Source organism: Ambystoma mexicanum, chromosome 2p (genome assembly GCF_040938575.1).
Source record: "Ambystoma mexicanum isolate Mex_15411 chromosome 2p, UKY_AmexF1_1, whole genome shotgun sequence".
Lineage (NCBI taxonomy): Eukaryota > Metazoa > Chordata > Amphibia > Caudata > Ambystomatidae > Ambystoma > Ambystoma mexicanum.
Genome location: NC_090923.1, coordinates 408,862,070 through 408,883,528, shown reverse-complemented (window position 1 = coordinate 408,883,528; position 21,459 = coordinate 408,862,070). Strand labels below are relative to the sequence as shown.

At 46.7% G+C, this 21,459-nt stretch overlaps 1 protein-coding gene across 2 annotated transcripts in view; it reads right to left on the bottom strand.

Annotated features, from left to right (window-relative positions):
- Window positions 1-14,282: 14,282 nt before the first annotated feature.
- CFAP20DC (CFAP20 domain containing) overlaps window positions 14,283-21,459 on the bottom strand; it is a 2,832,435-nt gene continuing 2,825,258 nt past the window's right edge. For both annotated transcript variants that reach the window (XM_069643752.1, XM_069643753.1), the window contains exon 18: window positions 14,283-17,557. In XM_069643752.1, coding sequence (XP_069499853.1) covers window positions 17,445-17,557 — 113 coding nt within the window. In that variant the 3' untranslated portion in view covers window positions 14,283-17,444. The remainder of the gene's footprint in view (window positions 17,558-21,459) is intronic.

Here is a 21,459-nt window from a genome sequence, read left to right as displayed (position 1 = left end):
CCAAGACGGCCACCAGAAGTAGCGCTTGATCTTTTCCGAGGTCTTGGTCATACCGGGATGTCCTTCCATTAAAGAATCGTGATAACAAGAGATTACCTTTTTCTGTAAATCTGTGCTGGGCAGGTATAACCGTTCTTGGAAATATAATAGGTTGTCCTTCACCGTAAAGTCCTTTCCCTGCAGATGCCAATTCTGTATATCTGCTGGAGTTACCAGTAGCCTGGCTTTATCCTTAACTTCCTCTATGGATTGTGTGGCGATTACACCTAGAATTCTTTGTTCGGGAATGATAGGTACAGGTTTAGGATTGATCAAATGTTCTTCCACTCCCATCCGAGAAAGGGCATCAGCTTTACCGTTTTTTGTACCAGGTCGATAGGTAATTATGAAGTCAAACTCGGCAAAGAATAGTGCCCAACGGAGTTGCCTAGAGGATTGAGCTTTTGCGGTTTTCAAATATTGCAGGTTTCGGTGATCTGTAATCACAGTAACGGTGTGTCGGGCCCCCAGAAGATAATGCCGCCAAGCCTTAAAGGCGGACTTGATAGCTAGAAGTTCCTTATCAGTAATAGTGTAATTGATTTCAGGAGGCGAGAATTTGCGGGACCAAAATGCCACGGGATGCAACTGATTGGTTACTGGGTCCTTTTGTGATAGAACTGCCCCCATGGCAAGGCTCGAAGCATCAGTTTCAACGATGTAGGGGAGTTCTGGGCGAGGATGTTTTAAGATCGGTGCAGAGATAAATCTAGTCTTCAAATTCTGGAAAGCTTGTTCCGCCTCGGTAGACCATTCAAAACGTTTGTTTTTCTTTAACAAGGCGGTGATGGGCTGGACTATTCGAGAGAATTCGGGGATAAACCTGCGGTAAAAGTTAGCGAAGCCTAACATGCTTTGAACACCTTTTACGGAGGATGGCGATGGCCATTTGAGAATTGCATCGACCTTCTTTGAATCCATACGCACTCCACTAGGTGATAATATGAATCCCAAGAATTCAACTTCAGTCACGTTGAAAACACATTTTTCCAACTTAGCGAAAAGTTTGTGTTGACGCAATCTCTCGAGGACCATTTTCACGTGTTTCCGATGTTCAGTTTCCGATGAAGAATAAACGAGGATGTCGTCAATGTAAACAACAACACACACATCTATGAGCTCTCTGAGGACATTGTTCATAAATATTGATAGGCGGCCGGGGCATTGCAAAGTCCGAAGGGCATGACCTGATATTCAAATAGCCCATACTTGGTGCGGAAGGCCGTCTTCCATTCATCGCCCTCTTTTACTCGTACCAAGTGGTAGGCTCCTCTAAGATCCAGCTTTGTATATATGCATGCTTTTCTGACTTGGTCCAGGAGTTCAGGGATCAAAGGTAACGGATATCTATTCTTAACGGTGATCTGGTTCAGGGCGCGATAATCTATACAAGTTCTAAGGTCCCCTTCTTTTTTTGGAACGAAGAACAAAGCTGAGGAAGCAGGGGACTTGGAAGGACGAATAAACCCATTCGCTAGGTATTGATCCAGGTATTGTCGGAGGTGAAGATTCTCAGGCTTGGTGAGGGGATAAATTCTACTACAAGGAGGAGTAGATCCAGGTATCAGGTCTCTCTGGCAGTCATAAGACCTATGAGGAGGTAGAGAGTTAGCCTGATCCTTCCGGAAAACATCTTGGGTTTCTAGGTATTCAGGAGGTAACTGGGGAGCCTCCGAGGAAATTGCTGCCAGTGCAACACCAGGTCGAGGGTGACAAGTAGAGACACATTCTGGAAACTGAACCGTTCTTGCTCGCCAATCGATCTGAGGATTGTGCTTCTTTAACCAAGGAATTCCTAGAATAATCTGGAACTGAGGGGCCTTGATCACATCGAACACGATCTTCTCATGGTGTCCATCTTGACTTACTAGCGTCACTTCTTGGGTGGTATGCGTTACTGGTCCGGAGGCTATCTCTGTACCATCCACCGTAGTAATGACGTCCTTTACAGCCTTTGGACAAAGAGTCAGATTCATCCTCAAAACCATTTCATGATCCACATAATTGCCGATGGCACCGCTGTCGACGTAAGCTTCAATCGCATGTAATCAATCCGGATGTTCAGGGCTAATGAGGACCATAGGTATCACGAAATGCGAGGTCACGGAACTGGTTTTAACGCTCGGCAAGAGGACCTCTATTCTTCTCGGGCGAGGTCGTTTCCCTGCTCAGAGTTTGTGACCCTGGTAACTGCAGCTCCTACTGCCTTCTTGGCTGGTTTCACCGGACAGTCTCGAAGAAAGTGCCCCGAGTTTCCGCAATAGAGGCAAAATTGCAGCTGTTTTCTCCTTTCCCGCTCCTTTTGTGTTAGTGGTCCTTTCAGGCCCCCTATTTGCATGGGTTCCCCGGAGTCTACTCCTTTGGTAGGAGTTGGTGGTTTGGAAAATACTCGAGCATCAAACTTTGAACGATCGGCCTTCCTGTTCTGCAGTCTGTGGTCAATTTGAACGACTAAGTCAATATAGTCCGAACAGTCTTGCGGGGGATTCACTACTTGGGCTAACACATCTTTGAGCTCTCCACGTAGACCTCTATAAAACAGCGTAATCCTTTTGTCCTCAGGCAATCGAGTTTCCACGATCAGTCTGTTGAAAGACGCAATATAAGCCAAAAGGTTTTGATTACCCTGTCGCAATGAAAGGAGCTCATTGTCCAAGGCCTGCCCCTGTGAATGTCTTGCAAACAGTTTTTCCATACTGAGCTGAAAAGCTTGAAAATCATGGAGAACCGGATCATCTTGATTAACTAGAGGGATCGACCAGTCTGCCGCATTGCCACTAAGGTACGAAAGCACGAAAGCTACCTTAGCTTGATCAGTTGGAAAGGCTGCTGGCCAGCATTAATAAATACTGCAAACCTCTTTGGGTCACCATAAAATTGTTCGGGCGGAGCCAGAGGTACATTCCCAGGTAGGTTGATCTGCACTGGGTTCGTAGAGGATGTTGAAGGAAGATTTGCCCCTGATGCGGGTAACAGAGTTTGTCCGGCTTGTGACTGTAGCAATTGTCTAGCGAGATCGTCTGTTCGCTCCTTGGAAATAATCAGTTCCCTTCTTAGAGCATTCGTTTCCTGACGGGCTGCATGCACTTCTGCTCTTAGTTCCCCAAGTAACTGGGCTAGCTGGTCGGTATCCGAGGTTTCCATAGCGCCTGGGTGGGAGTTTTGCGATAGGCTTTGCGTTCTGTAACGCTCACCTGATTCCCGCAGAGGCGCCGGTCTTGACTGGGTGAATGCCATATCTTCAAAGGTGATGTGTAACACACGGTTGGCTCTTTGGGCTGGACCTCTGTGCACTGTATGTCTGACTCGAAGAGTAAGATGCCTGCAGATAGAAAATATGGGATTAATGAACTGGGGTTATTGGGTGCCTCTCTCCTCTTCCCTTTCTCTTCTCCTGTAGAACCCCAAAGGTTAACACCCTCACCTTAGGTAAGTGAACGCCGAGCTCTCCATCTGCCTCGGGGCAGGGTGCCGTAACCAGCTTCTTCACTGGATAAGGGTGCAGGCCTCTTGACCTCAGAGGACTGCTGTCCGTCGTTAACTGCACGAACGGTAAGTTCTGGGCACTTCAAATGTCTTAAAAGTCTTTTGTAATGATATCTCTTGTTTTGCAGGGTTCCGGCGATGGCGGATGGCGGGCTGATGAGAGTTGAGGATCGAACCCGCGTGAGGAATAGACGCGCCTGGAAGCACGTAAGTAAGCGCTTGTAGCCTGCTTCACGATGCGCACTAACTGCCCCTTTTATCTTGCAGGTACAAGTTCGGAGCTTTAGAGAAGCTGAAGGGTGCTGGAATACCCACTGGATTCGGCGTGGGAAGGAGTAATGGCACGTGAGTAATAAAGTTGCCCAATGTCTTTAAACGCACCTTCTTTGTCTTTCAGATGCGGGATGCAGCGCCGAAGGCCTCCGGAGTGTGCGAAGAGCTGGTAAGCTTTTGTCTTTCAGATGCCGGAATGCAGTGCGAAGACCTCCGGAGCATGCGAAGAGTAGGTAAGCCTTTGTCTTTCAGATGCCGGAATGCAGCGAGAGGCGTTGGTGACAGCCGATGGACCAGGTAAGAGATGCGCTGCCACTGAAGACCGTAGTGCTAACCTGTTCTTTCTTTGTCTTTACAGGTGCTGCTGAAGACTGGATTCCAGGATGGTAAGCCTTTGTTCCCTTCGGCCCAGGATCAGAAGCAGAAGACACGATGAGCGTTCTGCTGCAGAGAATGCAGAATAACGCAAAGCAAGATTCATCCATCGGGTGTGGTTTAAATAGCCTCCTGTAGTGCTTAGGTGTCTCCTTCCACAGCCACGCCTAGGTAAGAAAAGAGTTCCTGCTTTCCAGAAGAGTTCCAGTGTTCTGAACCTAGGGAGTGGCTCCTGCCCCACCGAACAGGGAAAGTAGTCCCAAACAGAAGAGGATCAGGGGTTCAACTGGCAGGTAAGTAAGCAGCATGGTCTGCTGCAGGTAAGTCCACCCAAGCATTATGAGCCCGGCGCTTCCAGCGCTGGGACTGGGCATCTTTATGAGCCTGGTGCCACTGGCGCCAGGACAGGGTCCAAAAGGTCCCAATTGGGACTGGCTGGCACTCGGAACCGGGGTTATGGGTCTGCTTCCAAGGGAGTCGGGCAAGTCCTGATCTTTTGGAAGCAGAGATCATGACACCGGGCCATGGGCCCTAGGCTTTAGACTCTTAATGGCCTCCTCCACTTCCTCATCCGTGATGGGTGTCTCTAGTTCCTCTCTCGTCTCTGGTGCCAGAACTGGAAGCGACGCCTTTTGAATGTAAGAGTGCTGCACAATTGGGTCCCGCAGAGTGGCTGTCATTATTTCTGACTGGTGAGCGACCGCCAGTCGTAATTTGTCACCTTCCGCATGATGGAGCTTCCCTTTTGCGTCCCGTAGTCCCATGATGAAGTTTCTGCTCTTCTCTTTGGCCAGCTTGTTGACCAGTAGTTTGTTAGCTTTATTATTGTGGGCATAGTACCACTGTTTGGTTCTGGTCAGCAGATTAGCCGTAGCATCAGCGTAATGCGCCTCAAGTCTTTTCCTAGCCATCCGCAGGACTCTGTAAGATTTCGGGGACCAGCCCTTACGTTTATGTGTGTCTTCGGCCTCACGGACTTCGGCTTCCAGAATGGCGCGTGTCGCCCTCTTCTGTTTCTGGTATTCGGCCCCTTGGGCGATCAGCTCTCCTCGAAGCACCGCCTTCATGGCGTCCCAGGTGTTAGCCGGGGAGGTGTCCTCAACAGGGTTTTCTGCAAAGAAGTTTTTAATAGTTCTGGCAATTGTATCTCTCGTTGCCATGTTCCCCAGGATATGGTCGTACAAAGCCCATTGGCGGCGGGGCAGAGGGTCCAGATCGGGCGCCCGCAGGATCAGTGAGACCGGAGCATGGTCCGAGAGGATCCGGGAGCCAATCGTGACATCATCCGTGAAGGTCAGGATCTGAGGGGAAGTCAGTAGCAAGTCGATCCTAGAGAAAGAGCGGTGGACGTATGAATAGAAGGTGAAATCTCTCTCCTCTGGCGACAGCACTCTCCAGGAGTCGACAGCGTTCAGGGCACGGAAAAGGCGAAGCAATGCAGTTGCCAAATTCAGGTCCCTGGCCGTTGGGGGGTGGGATCTATCCCTGATGGGGTCCGGGACCCCATTGAAGTCGCCGCCAACAACCACCTGTCCCTCCACGAATGGAAGGAGGGCATCCTCCAAGTCCTGGTAGAATTCTGCCTGGTGCTCATTCGGGGCGTAGGCCGAAACGAGGGTATAAAGCTGGCCGAGGACAGAGCATTTGACCGCCACAAAGCGACCCTCAGGGCACCTCAGCGAGTCCAAGACCTGGGGATGTGAGTCCTTGGCGAAGAGGATGGCAGTGCCTCCTTTCTTGGTTCCATTAGAGGCCAGGAATTGACGGGGATAGAGTCTGCTTCGTAAGCGAGAGAAGTCCGTTGGGAGTAGATGCGTTTCTTGCAGAAAAGCGATTGAGGTCCCCTCATTGTGCAGTCTTTGGAGGAGAGACTTCCTCTTTGGGGGGGGGGGGAGTTCAAGCCTCAGACGTTTAAGGTAGTAAATTTTAGTTTTAAATGAGGGGGCTGGAGTTCCAAGTCCCGGTTCTGCGGGGGTGGGCATTGTGGACGGGTTAGGTCAGCCATAGCCATGAAGAATTTGCTGCGTTGGGGTCTCCTGTGGCTGAGGGTTTTTTGAAATGGTCTCCAACGGGAGAAAAGAACTACCAACAGTGGCCTCCAACGGGAGGACCAAACTGCGACTGGGGGGACCGAGTTTGATTAGTCAGTGACTCCCCCGGCCGCCTTGGATGTCACAGGGTGACATCTCCAATGTAATTGAGAGTCTCTCCAGGGGTAAAACAGATGACATCCACCCTGGAGGAGGGTATGGACTGCATTGGGTCCGCGGTAAGCTTAAGGGTATTTCGGTGATTCCTGCATTGTATGTGTTACGGAGCTGCTAGTCCCCGTTATCTGGGTTTACGGTTCCGCTGCACCTTTGACCATGGGGTCCGCTTTGGTTTGGGTGAGGCGGGGTCCTGACCTGAACGTGCCTGGCTTGAGGAGTGTGGTTCTGCTGTCCCAGGGGAGTCCGGGCGGAGGATGGCTGCTGCGTCGTCCAGATGACTAATGGTGCGAGGAGTGCCCTTATACGAAAACTGTAATGCTGTGGGGAACAACCAGCGGTAGCGAATCTGCTGGTCTCGCAAGAAGAGCGAGAGAGGGCGCAGTGACCTGTGCTTTTGAAGGGTCAAGGGGGGAGAGATCCTGAAAAATCTGCAATGGGGAGCCTTGGAAAGAGAGTTCATCTTTAGAACGGCCTATCACTGAGATGGCTTCCTTAGTGGTGTAGAAATGCCCTCTTGTGATGACGTCCGGAGGAGATTCTGTGTCCAGTCCCCGGCGAGGCCGCAGTCGGTGAGTACGGTCAAGCAGGAGCCGTGTCTCATCCATTTCTGGGAGCAGGGATTGAAAGAAGAGGCTCACATATCCGGGAAGCTCCCTATCGGGGATCGTAGAAGGAACCCCGCGAATACAGAGGTTGTTGCGCCGGGAGCGATTCTCCAAATCCTCCTGCTTAAATTTGAGGTTTTCGGTTCTGTCCATTAGTGTCCGGATAGATCGCTGGAACTCCGTTAGTGCGTGATCCATAGCCAGTTCCTCCGATTCCCCTAACCTGCTTTCGATGTTGCTGACTCGCTGTTCCGTCTGCTCCAGACTGGACGTTAGTTCGGTCATGCAAGATCTAAATTCTGACTTGATGTCGGCCATAAAAGCCTGGAGGTCCTCCTTGGTTGCAAGCGATCCCTTATCTTCCGCGGATTTCTGGGGGGTGAGTTTAGTGGGGAGGTCGGGCTTCTTCCCTTTCTCCGGGGCCAGCAGCATGGTGGAGATGTCACCAGATTTAGTGGTTTTTCGAAACTCTGGACATGGCTCCAAAGTGGAGGATCGTTATAGAGCTCGGGCCGGAACCAAGCACCAAGACTCTAGGCACTGGCTACGGATTCCGGGGACAGGAAGGCTAGAGGGGTAGGGTGGGCCGGGGCGCCCCAGGAAGCAGGCAAAGCAGGTTGACAGCACGTAAGTCTCCCAAGGACGATCCGATGCCTCGGTGGTCTTGCTTCAAAAGGCCGGGCAGAGCCGCAGGGCACCCCCTGTAGCGTAGGTCAGGGAGTCGAGGTCGTAGGTCTGCTCCCTTCAGCAGCTCCCGGGGGTGAGCAAGAGCTGAAAATAGTGGAGGCCAGGAAGAAGTAGAGAACTTAGTGGGAGGTGATGTAGATTGCCGCAAGAAGCGGCACCGCTGTGCAGGATGGCTATGGGTCTCCGATTCATCCACCGCTGCGGGGGCCCAGGGAGCAGGGAGTAGGCAGAGAAGAGGGGTGGGCAGGGGCACCCCAGGAGGCCGAGGAAGGTGTCACGCTCCGGACCGGGGGCAGCCTGTGGGAGACTCTGAGCCCGGCGAGCTGCAGAAAGGCTGTGACCCTCAGAAGGGCCCGGAGCCAACAGAGGACTAAAGAGGAAGCCCCCAGGGCGCTCCAGGCAGACGAGGGTGGGATCGCCACTGGTGCTGGGGGCCGCCGGGCTCAACTGAATGATGGGAGGGTCCTTCTCAGGAGCTAGGAGTCAGGGCGTAGATGGGCGGCGTGGGGCCCCTCTCCCGTAGGGGCCAGCAGTTGTGGGTCTGGTGCTGGGGGCCTCCAGGCCCACCCGGATGATGCAAGGGAGCTTCACAGGAGCCGGGGCCGAAGCGTAGATTGGCAGCGTGGGTGCCCCTCCTCCAGGAGGGGGCCAGCAGCCGTGGATCCGGCATTGGGGCCGCCGGGCTCACCCGAATGGCAGAAGGAGTCCTCGTGAAAGCCAGGGAGCCGAGGTGCAGGCGAGTGGCGCGGGGGCCCCACTCCTCCAGGAGGGGGCCAGCAGTTGTGGGTCCCTGCCCCAGGCTCCCGCAGAATGGGCACGGGGGCCCAGTGCCAGCGGGCCCAGCGGGGTTTCAGGCCGGGACTGTGGGCAGGGATCAGAAGAGTCTCCGCGTAGTGGAGGCCGGAGCGATGCGCTTTGGGGCCGGCAAGGAGGCCGTGGGTGGCGGGAGTCTCACTCCGCGCTTCAGAGGCTCAGTGGAAGGAGGGCGAGCCAGCAGCACAAGCGATCCATGCGGGGTGGGGTGAAGTTAGCGGGCGAAGGCAGCGCCGTCACCGCGTCTCCCGAGTGTATCGGGGAGACCCTGTCTCCAAGGTCCTCCACGCACCAGCGGGGAGGGGAGAGCAGCCGCCATCTTGAACGCGGCATCGGCCGCCGGAGGAAAATCTCCCACCGCGTTTGAAGGGATCCCGGGGGCGTTAGGCTCCCAGAATGCGGCCATCGGTGCGGGGTATGTTCCGCTGCTGCATGTTGGTAGGCTTCTCGGCGGGCACAGCAGGAATCAGGGAATAAATCACTGGTGACCGCGGACCCATGCGGACGCCATTAAGGAAGCTGCCTCTTCATCGGCGCTCCAGGCCACGCCCCCCAGAACCCTTCTCTTTTATTAAAATGTCAGAACAGGAGGTTATGGCAATTATAGAAGGGCTCAAACCAACATTGTGTAAGGGGGATATATTCCCCTCTACACTTTTTAAAGAATTTGCTTCCTTTCTCACACCATGGGTTACGGAACTTGTTAATCGCTCCTTTGATGAGGCAGTCGTTCCTAATGCTATTAAAGAGGCCTGGATCACTCCACTTCAGAAGAAGGATAATTTGGATCCCATGGCCCCAGAAAACTATCGACCCATTACTAACGTTCCTTTTATTCTTAAGATTCTGGACAAAATTGCATACATTCAATTCCAGAAATGTGTTGGAACTAATAAGATCTTGGCTAATGAACAGTCTGGTTTCAGAATCAATCATGGAAGAGAGACAGCTCTCCTGGATCTGAAGGCCAGCATCATAGAAATTATAGAGGAATGTAGTCCTGCTCCTTTGCTTCTGCTAGATCTATCCTCTGCATTTGATTTAGTTGATCATAATCTTCTGGCAGACAGACTTTTAAATATAGGCCACTGTTCCCCTGAAGCAGCATTTTGGCTAAAGTCATTTCTTGGTCCTAGAAGTGCTTGTGTAGCTAAGGGCTTTTCGAAATCCAAGAAAGTTCCGGTGGAGTGTGGCGTCCCCCAAGGATCATGCCTGTCACCATTACTGTTTAATATATATATTAAATGCCTTTGTGGTATGATAAAATCCATGGGCATACTATTTGCAAACTATGCCGATGACACCCAGATAGTAGTTAAACTATCTGTGGTCTATAAAGATGATCTAGCAACTATTAACAGAATCTATGAAGCAATTCAGAAATGGATGGCTCTAAATTCGCTTGCTCTTAATGATAAGAAAACAGAGCTACTGATCATCAGCACACCCCATAGGCTAAAAAATCTTGACGACTCTTACAAGACCTTTGAGATAGATTGCAACAAGATTTCTGTATCTGAGTATGTAAAAACTCTTGGAGTGTTCTTTGATTGTCACGATGCCCGCTCCCGGGGAGCCGGCTCAGGCCCTGCGTCCCCGTAAGCGGACATCAAGTCCCCGGAGAAGGTCCCAGCAACCCCTTATAGGGGCCCTTTGGACAGCGTCCTGGCGCCTATGGCGCCAAGCTCATAGAAAACGTCAGTCCTGACGCCATAGGCGCCAGGCTCATTATGAAAGTGTTTGGGTGCACTTACCTGATGCAGACCATGCTGCAGAACCCCGGCCACCTTGAGGCCTGAAAGGAACTACTTTACCAGTGGCACTCATTTACCACCCGGGCGTGGTCGGGGAAGGATACATACCTGATTGGAGGAAGGACACATTCTAGGAACTTCTTCCAAGGCTATTTAAACCACACCCGATCAGCCACACGTGCTTCGCGTTGTTCTGCATCTAGCAGCTGGACGCTCACCGTGTCTGCTCCTGCATCCTGACTTCTGCCACACCTGCCAGCATCCTGAATCACCTGCAAAGGAAGGGAACAAGAGAACAGAAGAAGGAAAAGGCCTCACCTGCTAAATCTGCATCCCAGAGACATTTCACTGACAATCCTGAAAAGGAAGACACTTATTTTCAAAAGCACATCGCATCGATCGCTGCAGCGCCGCATTCTACTCACCTTTACAGGGCGCCTCCATGTCCAGCAGCGACCATCCGGATTCGCAGTCGCGCCCCCGCGCCTAGGGAGAAAAAGACAAGAACAAAGGTGAGAGAAAGAAGGGAAAAGCGAAGCTAAAACTCCATGTCAAGACTTACCTGTTGGGTCATTCCCTTTTCATTTCGGGTCCGCGCCGCATCCAGGCATTTTCGGACCCCGGCCCCTAAGGGGAAAAAGACATCAGCGTTAATGAGTGAATGAAAAGACATTACCAAAACACTCATTAAAGACTTACCTGATTTCATCAAGGATTTCACCGCTCACCTCAGGTCGGTGCCTGTTCCCCGGCATTCTGTACCCCGGCCCCTATGGGGAAAAAGACACTAGCATTAGAACATTAATGCATGGACACAAGGGGAACCACTTATAGAAAAACTTACCTGGAAGCCAAGCAAGTTTGGTTCTCACCCATCCGAAAATCCAGTGACGTAACTGGATACCAAAGCGCCCCTGCATAAGAAGCAGGATGGAGAGCTCGTCTTTCCAGACCCTAAGGTGAGACGCTACGGGGAAGCACAGAAGGGTTTGAGGAGGGTGAGAGGGGGAAGTGGGAGGCCAATTGCATTACCCCGCAGACAGTTAACCCCCTATTCTCACCTACAGAAGGATACTTCTGCGAGTCAGACAAGCCAGATCTGGGGCCCGGTCCAGTCCGTCTTCCGAACCCAGCGCATCGCCTTAGACGAGGTCACAGCAGTGCGAACCAGGCCAGTGCCCCCCTGGGAGTCAGGTGAGCATTACATTGATGCCCACCTGACCTTCCAAAAGCATGTGGCCTATCTTAAAACATCCTGTGCTTTCCTTATACATCTTCTTTGGCAAATATGTCCCTATTTGTCTGAAGTTAATAGAGCATCAATCGCAGCTGCGATCGTAAATACTAAACTGGACTATTGTAATAGTCTCTTTATTGGCACTACGAAATCCAATATAAAGCGCCTTCAAACAATTCAAAATGGAGCAGTTCGGGCGGTGTGTGGATTGAGTCGTTAATCCCACATTACAGAACACCGAAAAAGACTTCACTGGCTTTCTATTGAGCAACGACTGACCTTTAAGGGACTAGTCATAGTCTTTAAATGTATATTAGGTAGCGCCCCAGAATATCTCAAGGCAAGATTAAAAATGGCAACACTCAAATGTAGTCTACGTTCAAATAATCAGATAGTGTTATTTCAACCACGCTCAATCACAAAAAAACTAGGCAGAGCAAGTTTTGCAGCCTGGGGCCCAAGAAATTGGAATGTGATTCCAATTCATCTGAAACAGTGCGCAACGCTGCAACAGTTCAGGAAACGGCTGAAGACGTTCTTGTTTGAAGGTTAATAAAGGATACTGACATATGCTCCTAAAAAAATAAAATCTGCTTCTCCTTATGACTCTGCCTGTCATTTGACTAAGAATGACTTCTGAACCCTACCTGCTTCTATGTCTTGTTTTTTGTTATGTTTTGTCCATGTGAGTGCCCTGACACCTTTGGGTGAGAGCTGCGCTATATAAGAAAACATTTAGTTACTTAGTTAGTTAGTTGTTTGTATTAAATTAATTGGATGTGTGAAACACCAAACCCTATTCTAAATTAATCAAAATATAAAAGAAATCTATTGAAACCATTTTGGGAAAACATAAAGATCACTGTGATGGGCTGCATGTAGGAGCACAATTGGTAATCACAACTCACTGAGCTATCCCCATTCATTTCCACATACTGCATACACAAAATGATTTCATAAATGTGCAAACGTTCATGGAAAGAACCTCTCTGCAGTGTCAGAAATAAGACATAAAACATCACACATAAGGAAACTGCAAAGACAGCTAGCCTGCTATCTCTCTCTATCTCACACACACATGCACACATAACACTTAGGCATACGACTACCACAATAATAATTCTTAAGTGGCCTATTGCGGAAATTGTTTACTTTCCTTATGCAAATGATCAAAGCTTACACTCTTTCAATTATTACTTGTTCGGGCAGTCCTTATTTTGAAAAAGTGAAGTGAATGGGACTAAACACACTTAAAGTGCTGAAACCAAATCGCTTTATTTCGGACCAACAGTGTTTTCACTGAGCAATAACTCACTCTTTCACATCTAATGTGAGGGCCAGTAGGCCACAGATTGCAAAGACAGTGGGCATCATTATAAGCTTGCTGGTCTGGAAACAATGGTGCTGGTAAGCTTATAGGCACCATTGTTTCCGGACCGGCAAACTACAGGTTTTCATGCCGGAGCCGCTGAACCCGACAGGTCTGACCCTGCTGGGCACAGCAGCCACGGTAGGCAAAGCCGCCATAGAATTCCCATAGAATGGGGACTTACAATTTGCTGGCACCTGGCTTTCTGGCCCGCCTGGGTTGTAATCCCCCAGTGTTATCGGGAAGTCAGGCGCTGGTAAATATTTACGGGTCTGGCGGCAACCCGCCGGTAGCACCAGCACAGTTACCGCCGGACCCTTAATGAGGCCCATTGTCGGGGTCCAGAAGAGATTGCAAGGGGTAGTACCCCTAACTGCCCCCAAATGACGTCAATGATGGTGTGCTGAAAATTCTCATGGCTGTCAAGGTTCTGTCGTCCCCATTACACGGATCTACCAATGCAGTGTTTTGGGGTACACCTCTAGAAGCTGGGGAAGCACAACCTGTGTTTTTAAAGAGTGAGAGCAGTACTTTGATCATTCATTAACAATTCTATGTAGACAATTGTAGAATTCTGCATTCTGAATGCCAGCAACGAGAGGCAGCAGCATGACTCCACTTAGAAGCGGTTTCTTTAAAGCAATGCGTTGTCTACATCAATCCTGTATTGTATTCATTATCTGTTATTTTCTCTATTAGTTTGTTTTACTAATTCTCCATTTATTTGCCTCAAGGTGGTTCTTCATATGTTGCCCAAACAAAACTGGAATTGGCAGAGGGCTACATTGTTTTGGAAAAGCAAAGCTGGATGGAATGGTGACTTTCTACCCATCGGGTGTGTAGGATGTAAAGTAAAAAAGAATCCTTCATACGCCACCATTTTGCTCACACGTTCCTAATCTCTGTGGCTCGCCATCTACCCAACAATGCAGAGTCAGCAGCCCCTAGCGCTTCATTATGACCAAGTCTACTCTAGTAACTGCAATATTAGCCTTTTTCAGCATATGCATGTTTTAAGCATACCATAAAGTTTGACAATGTCTTTGCATGATGCTAAAACGCGTGTAGCATACACAATCCCCAAAGAACTGCTGCATGTCATGACATATTATGGATGGACTCTGTATTGGCTTGTCGGAGTCACCTTCCAAGGCTTTAGAACAGTTGCATGAAAATCCATTCTCATTACATCACCAGCAGTGATCTTGCCGAGACAAGTAATTATGTTTTCCGATGAGCACACAGATGCAGAGTAAATATGCTCAAACACAAATGCATTTAAAAGGGGTTCTACAAAATATGTGGTAGGCAGAAAATCTATAAAACAATAAAACAAACACAATACTAAGAATAAACGGAATATGGTACATCCTTTCTTTTATAGATGGCTGGTACTAATGAAGCAACATAATAAATAAACCACATAGGTTTCTGTACAGCTTTTATTTAAATAAAATATCAGATCTGTACATCAAGACATAATAATGATACATGACAGTGTCCAGCAATGACTGCCTTTTAGTTTCAAATTAACACATTACATAAAAATGCCACTTGTGAAAGTTTGGGCTAGTGTATTTTACTGATAGATTTTAAAAATTGCAATCGCCAAATTATGATTGTACTTTGTATAGTATTTGAGGGAAGTACTTTCAGAGCATTGTAAACAAACAGGCACACACTGCGATGTTTCTTAAAAATATAAAAAAATATGTATAGGAAGCCAAAGCAAAGATAAATGTATACATCTGTGAAATGTCCCCATTAAAAAGCCTTACGGGGGAATATTGGCACAAAATGAATCACCAGGAAAATATAAAAACGCAAATGTAAATCTCATAGTAATCACAGTACCCTGGAGCAGTAAGTGTGTAACAACTGTTACAGTAGGCTACTAAACTGGGGTTCTTATTGGATTTTCAAGTTCCAATTACATTAGTACATGCATCAGGTCTTGCTGTGGCAGCCTGGACTCCTGCTAATTGATGGTAAATTGGGACCGCTCCAAGCAATAGAAAATGTCACCTATCTAACAAGGTCTGAAAGTATGAATGACAACACAAACCACAAATCTCAGAATAGGGGCGATGGAGAATGAGTCTCGGACGCTAGCCAAACTGAGTGACCAGAGTTAGTTTTGCCACAACACCAGTGTGCAACATTCACCAAGAAGACCTATAGCTGGCTAAGATTGCCTTCGATTTGGAATGACATACTCATTGGACTTCTAGATCCTCCTCTAAATTTGTGGTTTTATGTACGCATTAATTGTTACACACCATTTGATTGTTGAAGTATATTATAGCTCTTAAAATGTATGTTCTAAATACAAATCAGGTGTACACTTCTCAACACTTGTGTGGATCATGAGGATAATGGACTAGCCCATACTCATCCTTGAGCAGGTTATGGATTCATGGATCAACATTGGCTTTGGTGTTTTCCTTCTGTGCCCACAGAGACCAGCTAGCCTAGCATGGCCAAGTCATCTCAACCAGCATTCTTATTACCTGTGGGTCCAGCAAGGCACATCTTTCCGTCTCCCTGTTGATTAACATCAACATGTTCCTCCTGGAGGTCAAGGGGATTGCTGGTCGGCAAAGCCAGCTATATGATGACAATTCTCAGACTTTTTAGCATGTACACAGATTTTGGAGATGTGGTGCTGTGACTTGGAGCTGAGCAATGCTGGATGCGAGACAATTAGTTGTATCTAAATTGTTAGAATACGGAATTTCTGCACCTGACGTGTACAAACACAAACACTCTTCCATTTTAGGTGTGTTTAACAGGGGCCCGTCTTGGGTTCCTACACATCTCTGAGGGTTGTGGTGTGATTCCTGACAGGAACCTCTCCTTTAGGTGTTAAGTCAACATTGGAGTCAAGGCTTTGCACTTTCATTTCTACAAGCTTAGTAAAATGTTACCCCATGTGTGCCAGTTGCCTACGTTTTTGCAAGTACATGCATGGTCTTTTCTATGTTTCAGTGATGCTTAAACATCAATGCAAAGGTCCCAGACGAACTGCAAGCCTCTTAAAATTGAACAATATGCATAAGTGTTTCCCTGTGTAAATATAGTGACATTTCATCTACCCACAGGAAACTTAGAAGGACTACTTGTAAACAAGTACGGATGTGTGATCTCACGCTAGTGTGGTAAATGATCAGTGATGCAGTCCTATGCATGCTGGCTGAACCCTAAGGTCTGGATCCCCATTTGCGTTTGAGCAATAAGCTAGAACTGAAACCATGTAAATATGGGAAGGATTACAAGGATGAAAAGAATGTGCAGTTATCTGTGACCTTCAAGTAGCACATTCTCTGTCAAGTTGTGGCACCATGTTAAAATTACATTATATACAAGACGGCCTGTAGGCTACTATTTTCTCTTTATGACCGATTGCACCTCTGAGAGGTTATGCCTTCTTGCTTCTAGGACGGATGGAATATTATATTGTTTTAGTGACTATTTTGTTTATGTTATGGAATTTTCTTGTTCAGGTCATAGCAGCTAAATTTGCATTTTGGCAGTACTTTACTCTAAATATAAATACATGAAGCAAACAAATGAAGGGTAAATGGTTCAGACATTTTTTTTTATCTTCCTTTTTTGAAAAATAACTTGCATGGATTGGCTTCTTTCATGCAAAGACACAGCCTTCTTTGGAGGAGCAGTCCTGACCAATTCATGCCCTATTCCTCTATACTACTTCCGTCCAGAAGCAACGTTGTGCTGTTCCAATACTGACATGGCCCGTTTTTAATACAATGTGTACATTTTCATCAAAATCAAACGAATGCACAAAATTATGGACATACCCCTAACCTGTGCCTTCGTCTAAGTGGATCCATAGCCCAATCATTACAGCATGTGTGTACACCAAATTATTATTTTTTTAAAAATATCAAAGAGCAAGATTGTACACCTTTTTTTATCGGCGGCATTTTATTGTAAGACTAGTTAAGTCTGAGCAATGCTTTGATGAAGGCGCTTTGAACATTCCTTTTGGTGGGTGGAGTTGATCACATACCTGGGTATCAATTGCACGTTTTGGGTCAAATTAAAGAACAATAGCAATGGTATAGAACATGGAACATATTCCTTGTGTGCCATGTTTGCTACCTACATATTAGAAAACGGAGTGAATAGGATTTGCTCCAGTCCATATTGAGTAAGAATGTTTGAACTAGGCAAAGATTAGAGAGAATATGCTGTGCATTGTGTCTTCTGCTTAAATCATTAGAAAAAGAGAAAACTGGTGTTATCTAAAAATATTATACGTTGTATGGCTTTCCTATGTGTGTAACATTTACTATGGACAGAAATGAAACTTGTTTCCTCTCTTCCCTGTTATTCAAGCAACAAAAATGATGCAAAACTGATTTGCCTCAATTTGAGCATTGGTGCAAAATATAACTGACTTAAAGGTTTTTAGTAAATGCCACTTAAGCCCGGATTCACAGAGCGTTTTCCAAGGGGGGTTTGCCATTATAAAGCATGTCTGTGAATTTGAATTAGGCCCTTAATCTTACTCATGTTTTGGCACACACCTACTTTGACAGGTGGCACTATAGACTGCCACGCAAAAATGAGCTAAGCCAATTCATAGTATTTCCCAGTTTCTGGATCAAAATAGCAATTTAGACATGGATCGTACAAAAGGGTCAAGACTTCCTCGTCCTCTCCAGTGCTGAGATCATCTTGACCTGCGAAAAAATAGGAAAAACAATTGTAAATCCTTAATTAATTTAATCATGTGGCTCATATCACACTCTTTATCAGTGCTTACCAACAAGTTGTAAAGTGTCTCTATACAATTTGCAAAAAGGCAAGTGCTGTACTGGTAAAGTGACAAGACTGCAGGTCATCGGAAAAGGAACAAACATTGACAACACCTATAGGTTTGGGCTTATGTATGCCAAGTGAAGAATCAAATGACTAATAAGGCTATCTGTGGAACAAAAACCCCTCCCTAAACTTACTGGTGGATGGTGAGGTTGCCAATGGAGCTGCCACAAGCCAGTTAATGACGGGCCAAGGCCCTCACAGTGCATAAATGGGAGTCAGGTACTTGTCACTATGAGCAGCGACAACCTGTGGTTTGCAATAGGGGATACATATGACATCATCTCCTTGTCAGTGGGGAGGGTGAAATAAATTAAATTGAAAGGTTTCCTATCACATTATGGTACACTTGGTTTTATGATCCCTCTGTGATAGTGATTCACACATGAATCAAAGAGTATTTTCTTTTTCTTTAAATCCTAGTGGACATTGGTTAAGGGTATTCCTTGGAGCCAGGGTCTACAACCAGTAGATTGTGAGCCACTGGTAGCTCGGCCGAGGCTTCTCAGTAGCTCTTTGCATCAGACACCAAAATGAGCACTGTGTGTATATTCTGCTGTCTGAAGTCCATGGGTCTCTTTCCAGGCCCATCTTAAGCACATTTGGGGCCCTTTGCACAGACATCTTTGGGCCCCCCCTCCACCAAACCAAAGGAATTAAGTGATCAAGAATATCTGCCCGGCTCCCTGCTGCAATCAACCCATAGGTTGACATGCTGCCTCACAGCATTAAAAATAACAATGTTTACTCCCTTTAAGTGCCCCTACCCTCGTCATTATTCTCTAATCAGAATGATAAACAAGTACCATTTGAAGGCCAACATTATCAGTATACGACAAGGTTAGTTCTGTTCTAGCATAGAATCAGGAGACTTTTTATCAATAGAATCCAGGAAGGTATGCAGCATGTAGTATTAAAACAAAAAGTGTCTAAACTTAAAGACACTCCCGTCCCCTGCACACCTTACAAGCTGAAATAAATCAGTCAAATTTCATAACATTTGCACTTTTATATATAGAAAGAATTGTCAATTTAGAACATAGGTAACAAAATATCTTCATAAAAGTACAGAAAAAAGGTATCAACTGACTTCCAATATGGCCAGCATGAAAAATAAATCAAACCAGACAAAAAAATAAGCTCCCAATTTTGAACTGCAGCTTCAAGCTCTACGCGTTTCGGGGACTATCCCCTTCTTCAGGAGCAAAAATATCTCACAGTGGGAATGTTGTCAAAGAAAATAGAGTCTCTGTCTGTGCATCTGTCTGTGCACGACGTACACAGAACCAGGATCCCTGCGAATACTCCTGCCGTCCTCAACAAGTGAAATGTGATTGCCGAACTCTAAGGCAAATCAATAGCCAATCCAATCCAAATTCAGGACTTCCAGTACCCCGCATCCAATGTAAAGCATCCTGCTGATTATAGAAATGTATAATGCAATTCCAGAAGCGCACCTCTTCACCTCAGATTCAACGGCTCCTCTCCAATTCACACGTAACAGATCCCAACCTGCACAGACAGATACCTTTTTTCTGTACTTTTATGAAGATATTTTGTTACCTATGTTCTAAATTGACAATTCTTTCTATATATAAAAGTGCAAACGTTATGAAATTTGACTGATTTATTTCAGCTTGTGAGGTGTGCAGGGGACGGGAGTGTCTTTAAGTTTAGACACTTTTTGTTTTATGTTTAACACATGCTCCAGTGTCAGGACATGTATTCCTCCCCAGCACCCAGAATTGTAATAAAATTTCTCTAAATAGTTATTTAGTTTTTGAGTAATTAGGTGTGCTCTGATAGATACTTCTTTTTGCATGTAGTATTAATGCAGGACTGTATGTAAAAGGTACATGTAACCCAGAAAAGACGGAGAACTCACATGTGCTGCCTCACAGAAAGCAAACATGCTCAAGCATGGATAGAGGAGACCAATTGGTAGGAAGGAGAAAGCTACACATACCATACCATGGATAGTGGATGCAGATTAGAAGCTACCAGGAAGGCGTCTCTATCCAGAGAGACAGATTATAAGTAGGACATGGTTTTCAAATAGTGTTGCCATTAGAGATCAAAAGAATAAAGTGCCTGTGGTGTGCACTACAGTGAAAGTAAATCTATAGCCAGTGAAATCATGAGTGAGGCTGTTCTGAAGATCATACCGTGAGAAGGAAATATCTCTGAAGGGCTGACAATTTTGAAAGGTTTAGGGACTGGCAATTTCAAAAGGCAAGGCAATAGAAGATTAAATTAGATTACACACACTGGTTAAGGGGTGAATCTGGGATTTGTGCCAACTCTGCAATTTCTACATTTGAATTGACAGCTATGTTATTTTCAAACGCCTGTTTTAAAAGGTCCTAGTGGCAGTCCCGCCGGAGGTCTAGTGATTGGGGTAAAAAAATCATCTCAATCCAAGATTCATTATTTCGGGGTGGTAATGCTCTGGATGTGGAAGCTCTCAATGAGGGGGGGGTCTGTCAGAGTATGTTAATTGTAAACGTCTATGATTCCCATGGTACCTCTGTTTCTGAAACTGCGTTTGATGATCTGGACACAATATTGTCATCTTGGCCCTGTGCTTTGGCTAATAACTCAGTGATTCTTTGTGGCGATTGGAAGGCTAGGTGTGTAGAAAAGGATAGGGGTATAAAAACAAAAACCTGTCTGATTATTGCCCAATGTCTAGTCAAACATCAAATTAAATGGGAATGGAGTGGCTGGGCTTCCTAAAGGAGAGGAACTCGACCCTGCTGAATGGCAGAGCTACGAAGGATCAGCCTGGTGGCTTGACGTGATCAGTAGGGACAAAAAAGGGCACACTGCCCAAAGGCCATTGCTAGTAATGTTTGTCTGCTGGAGTGAGTAGTTTCCTTAAAAGTAGCTTTTAACCTTTACAGTGATCATGCCACTAATTCTCTGGCTATTATGACATCAGCTGATATTGTGGGGCACCGCATGTGTGGGAATTTGATGCCTAATCATGCTGGGAATAGGATTATTTGGACGCAGAACAAGATCACTAAGCTATGTGTCTCTGCTTTCCCTCTGGGGTCTGTGAATTGGAGGAGTCTAAAGGTAAAAATGCAGAGGCTATTGAATCTTGGTTCCATGAGCTATCCCACTCGATAGGCATTTTTAATAGAAACCCACCACTAGCAGGTAGAACTAAGGCAGATAAACCATTCAATATAAACATCTGAGACCATAAACTCAGGATGCGTAGGGAAATATAGCTCTTGTGGCGCCCAGTCAGCACCAGGGCCTCTCGTCCCATGTACATCATGCTATTAAAATTATAAAGGGTAAATAATGAGTGTGGTTAAACCATCACTGCCTGTCCAAACAAACATCTGATTGGCAGAACTTGGTACAAATATTGACAACTCGAGACAGTGCTGATATATGGACAATCTTGGCCTCCTCTAGGGGCGAGAGGCTGACCACGATTTTAAATCCTATATCTGGGGTCGACTGGGTAAAGCATGTCACTACAAGATTCTTCAAGACTTCAAGACAGACATCCGTTTGGTCTGTGCGTTGCGAACGTCCGTGGCCTTTACCAATGAAACGTAAGATTTTGTTAGATGCCATCCTAAAGCTCAAGTTTTCCAACGCGCCTGGCCCAAATAGCCTGGCTAACATAGTCAAAGAATGGCCCCGACAACTGGTCTCAGGTACTCTTAATTCTTTTTCACGAGGTTGCAGAGAATGCATGATTCCGCCCACATGGCAGTGCTTATTCCGGTCCATAAAAAAG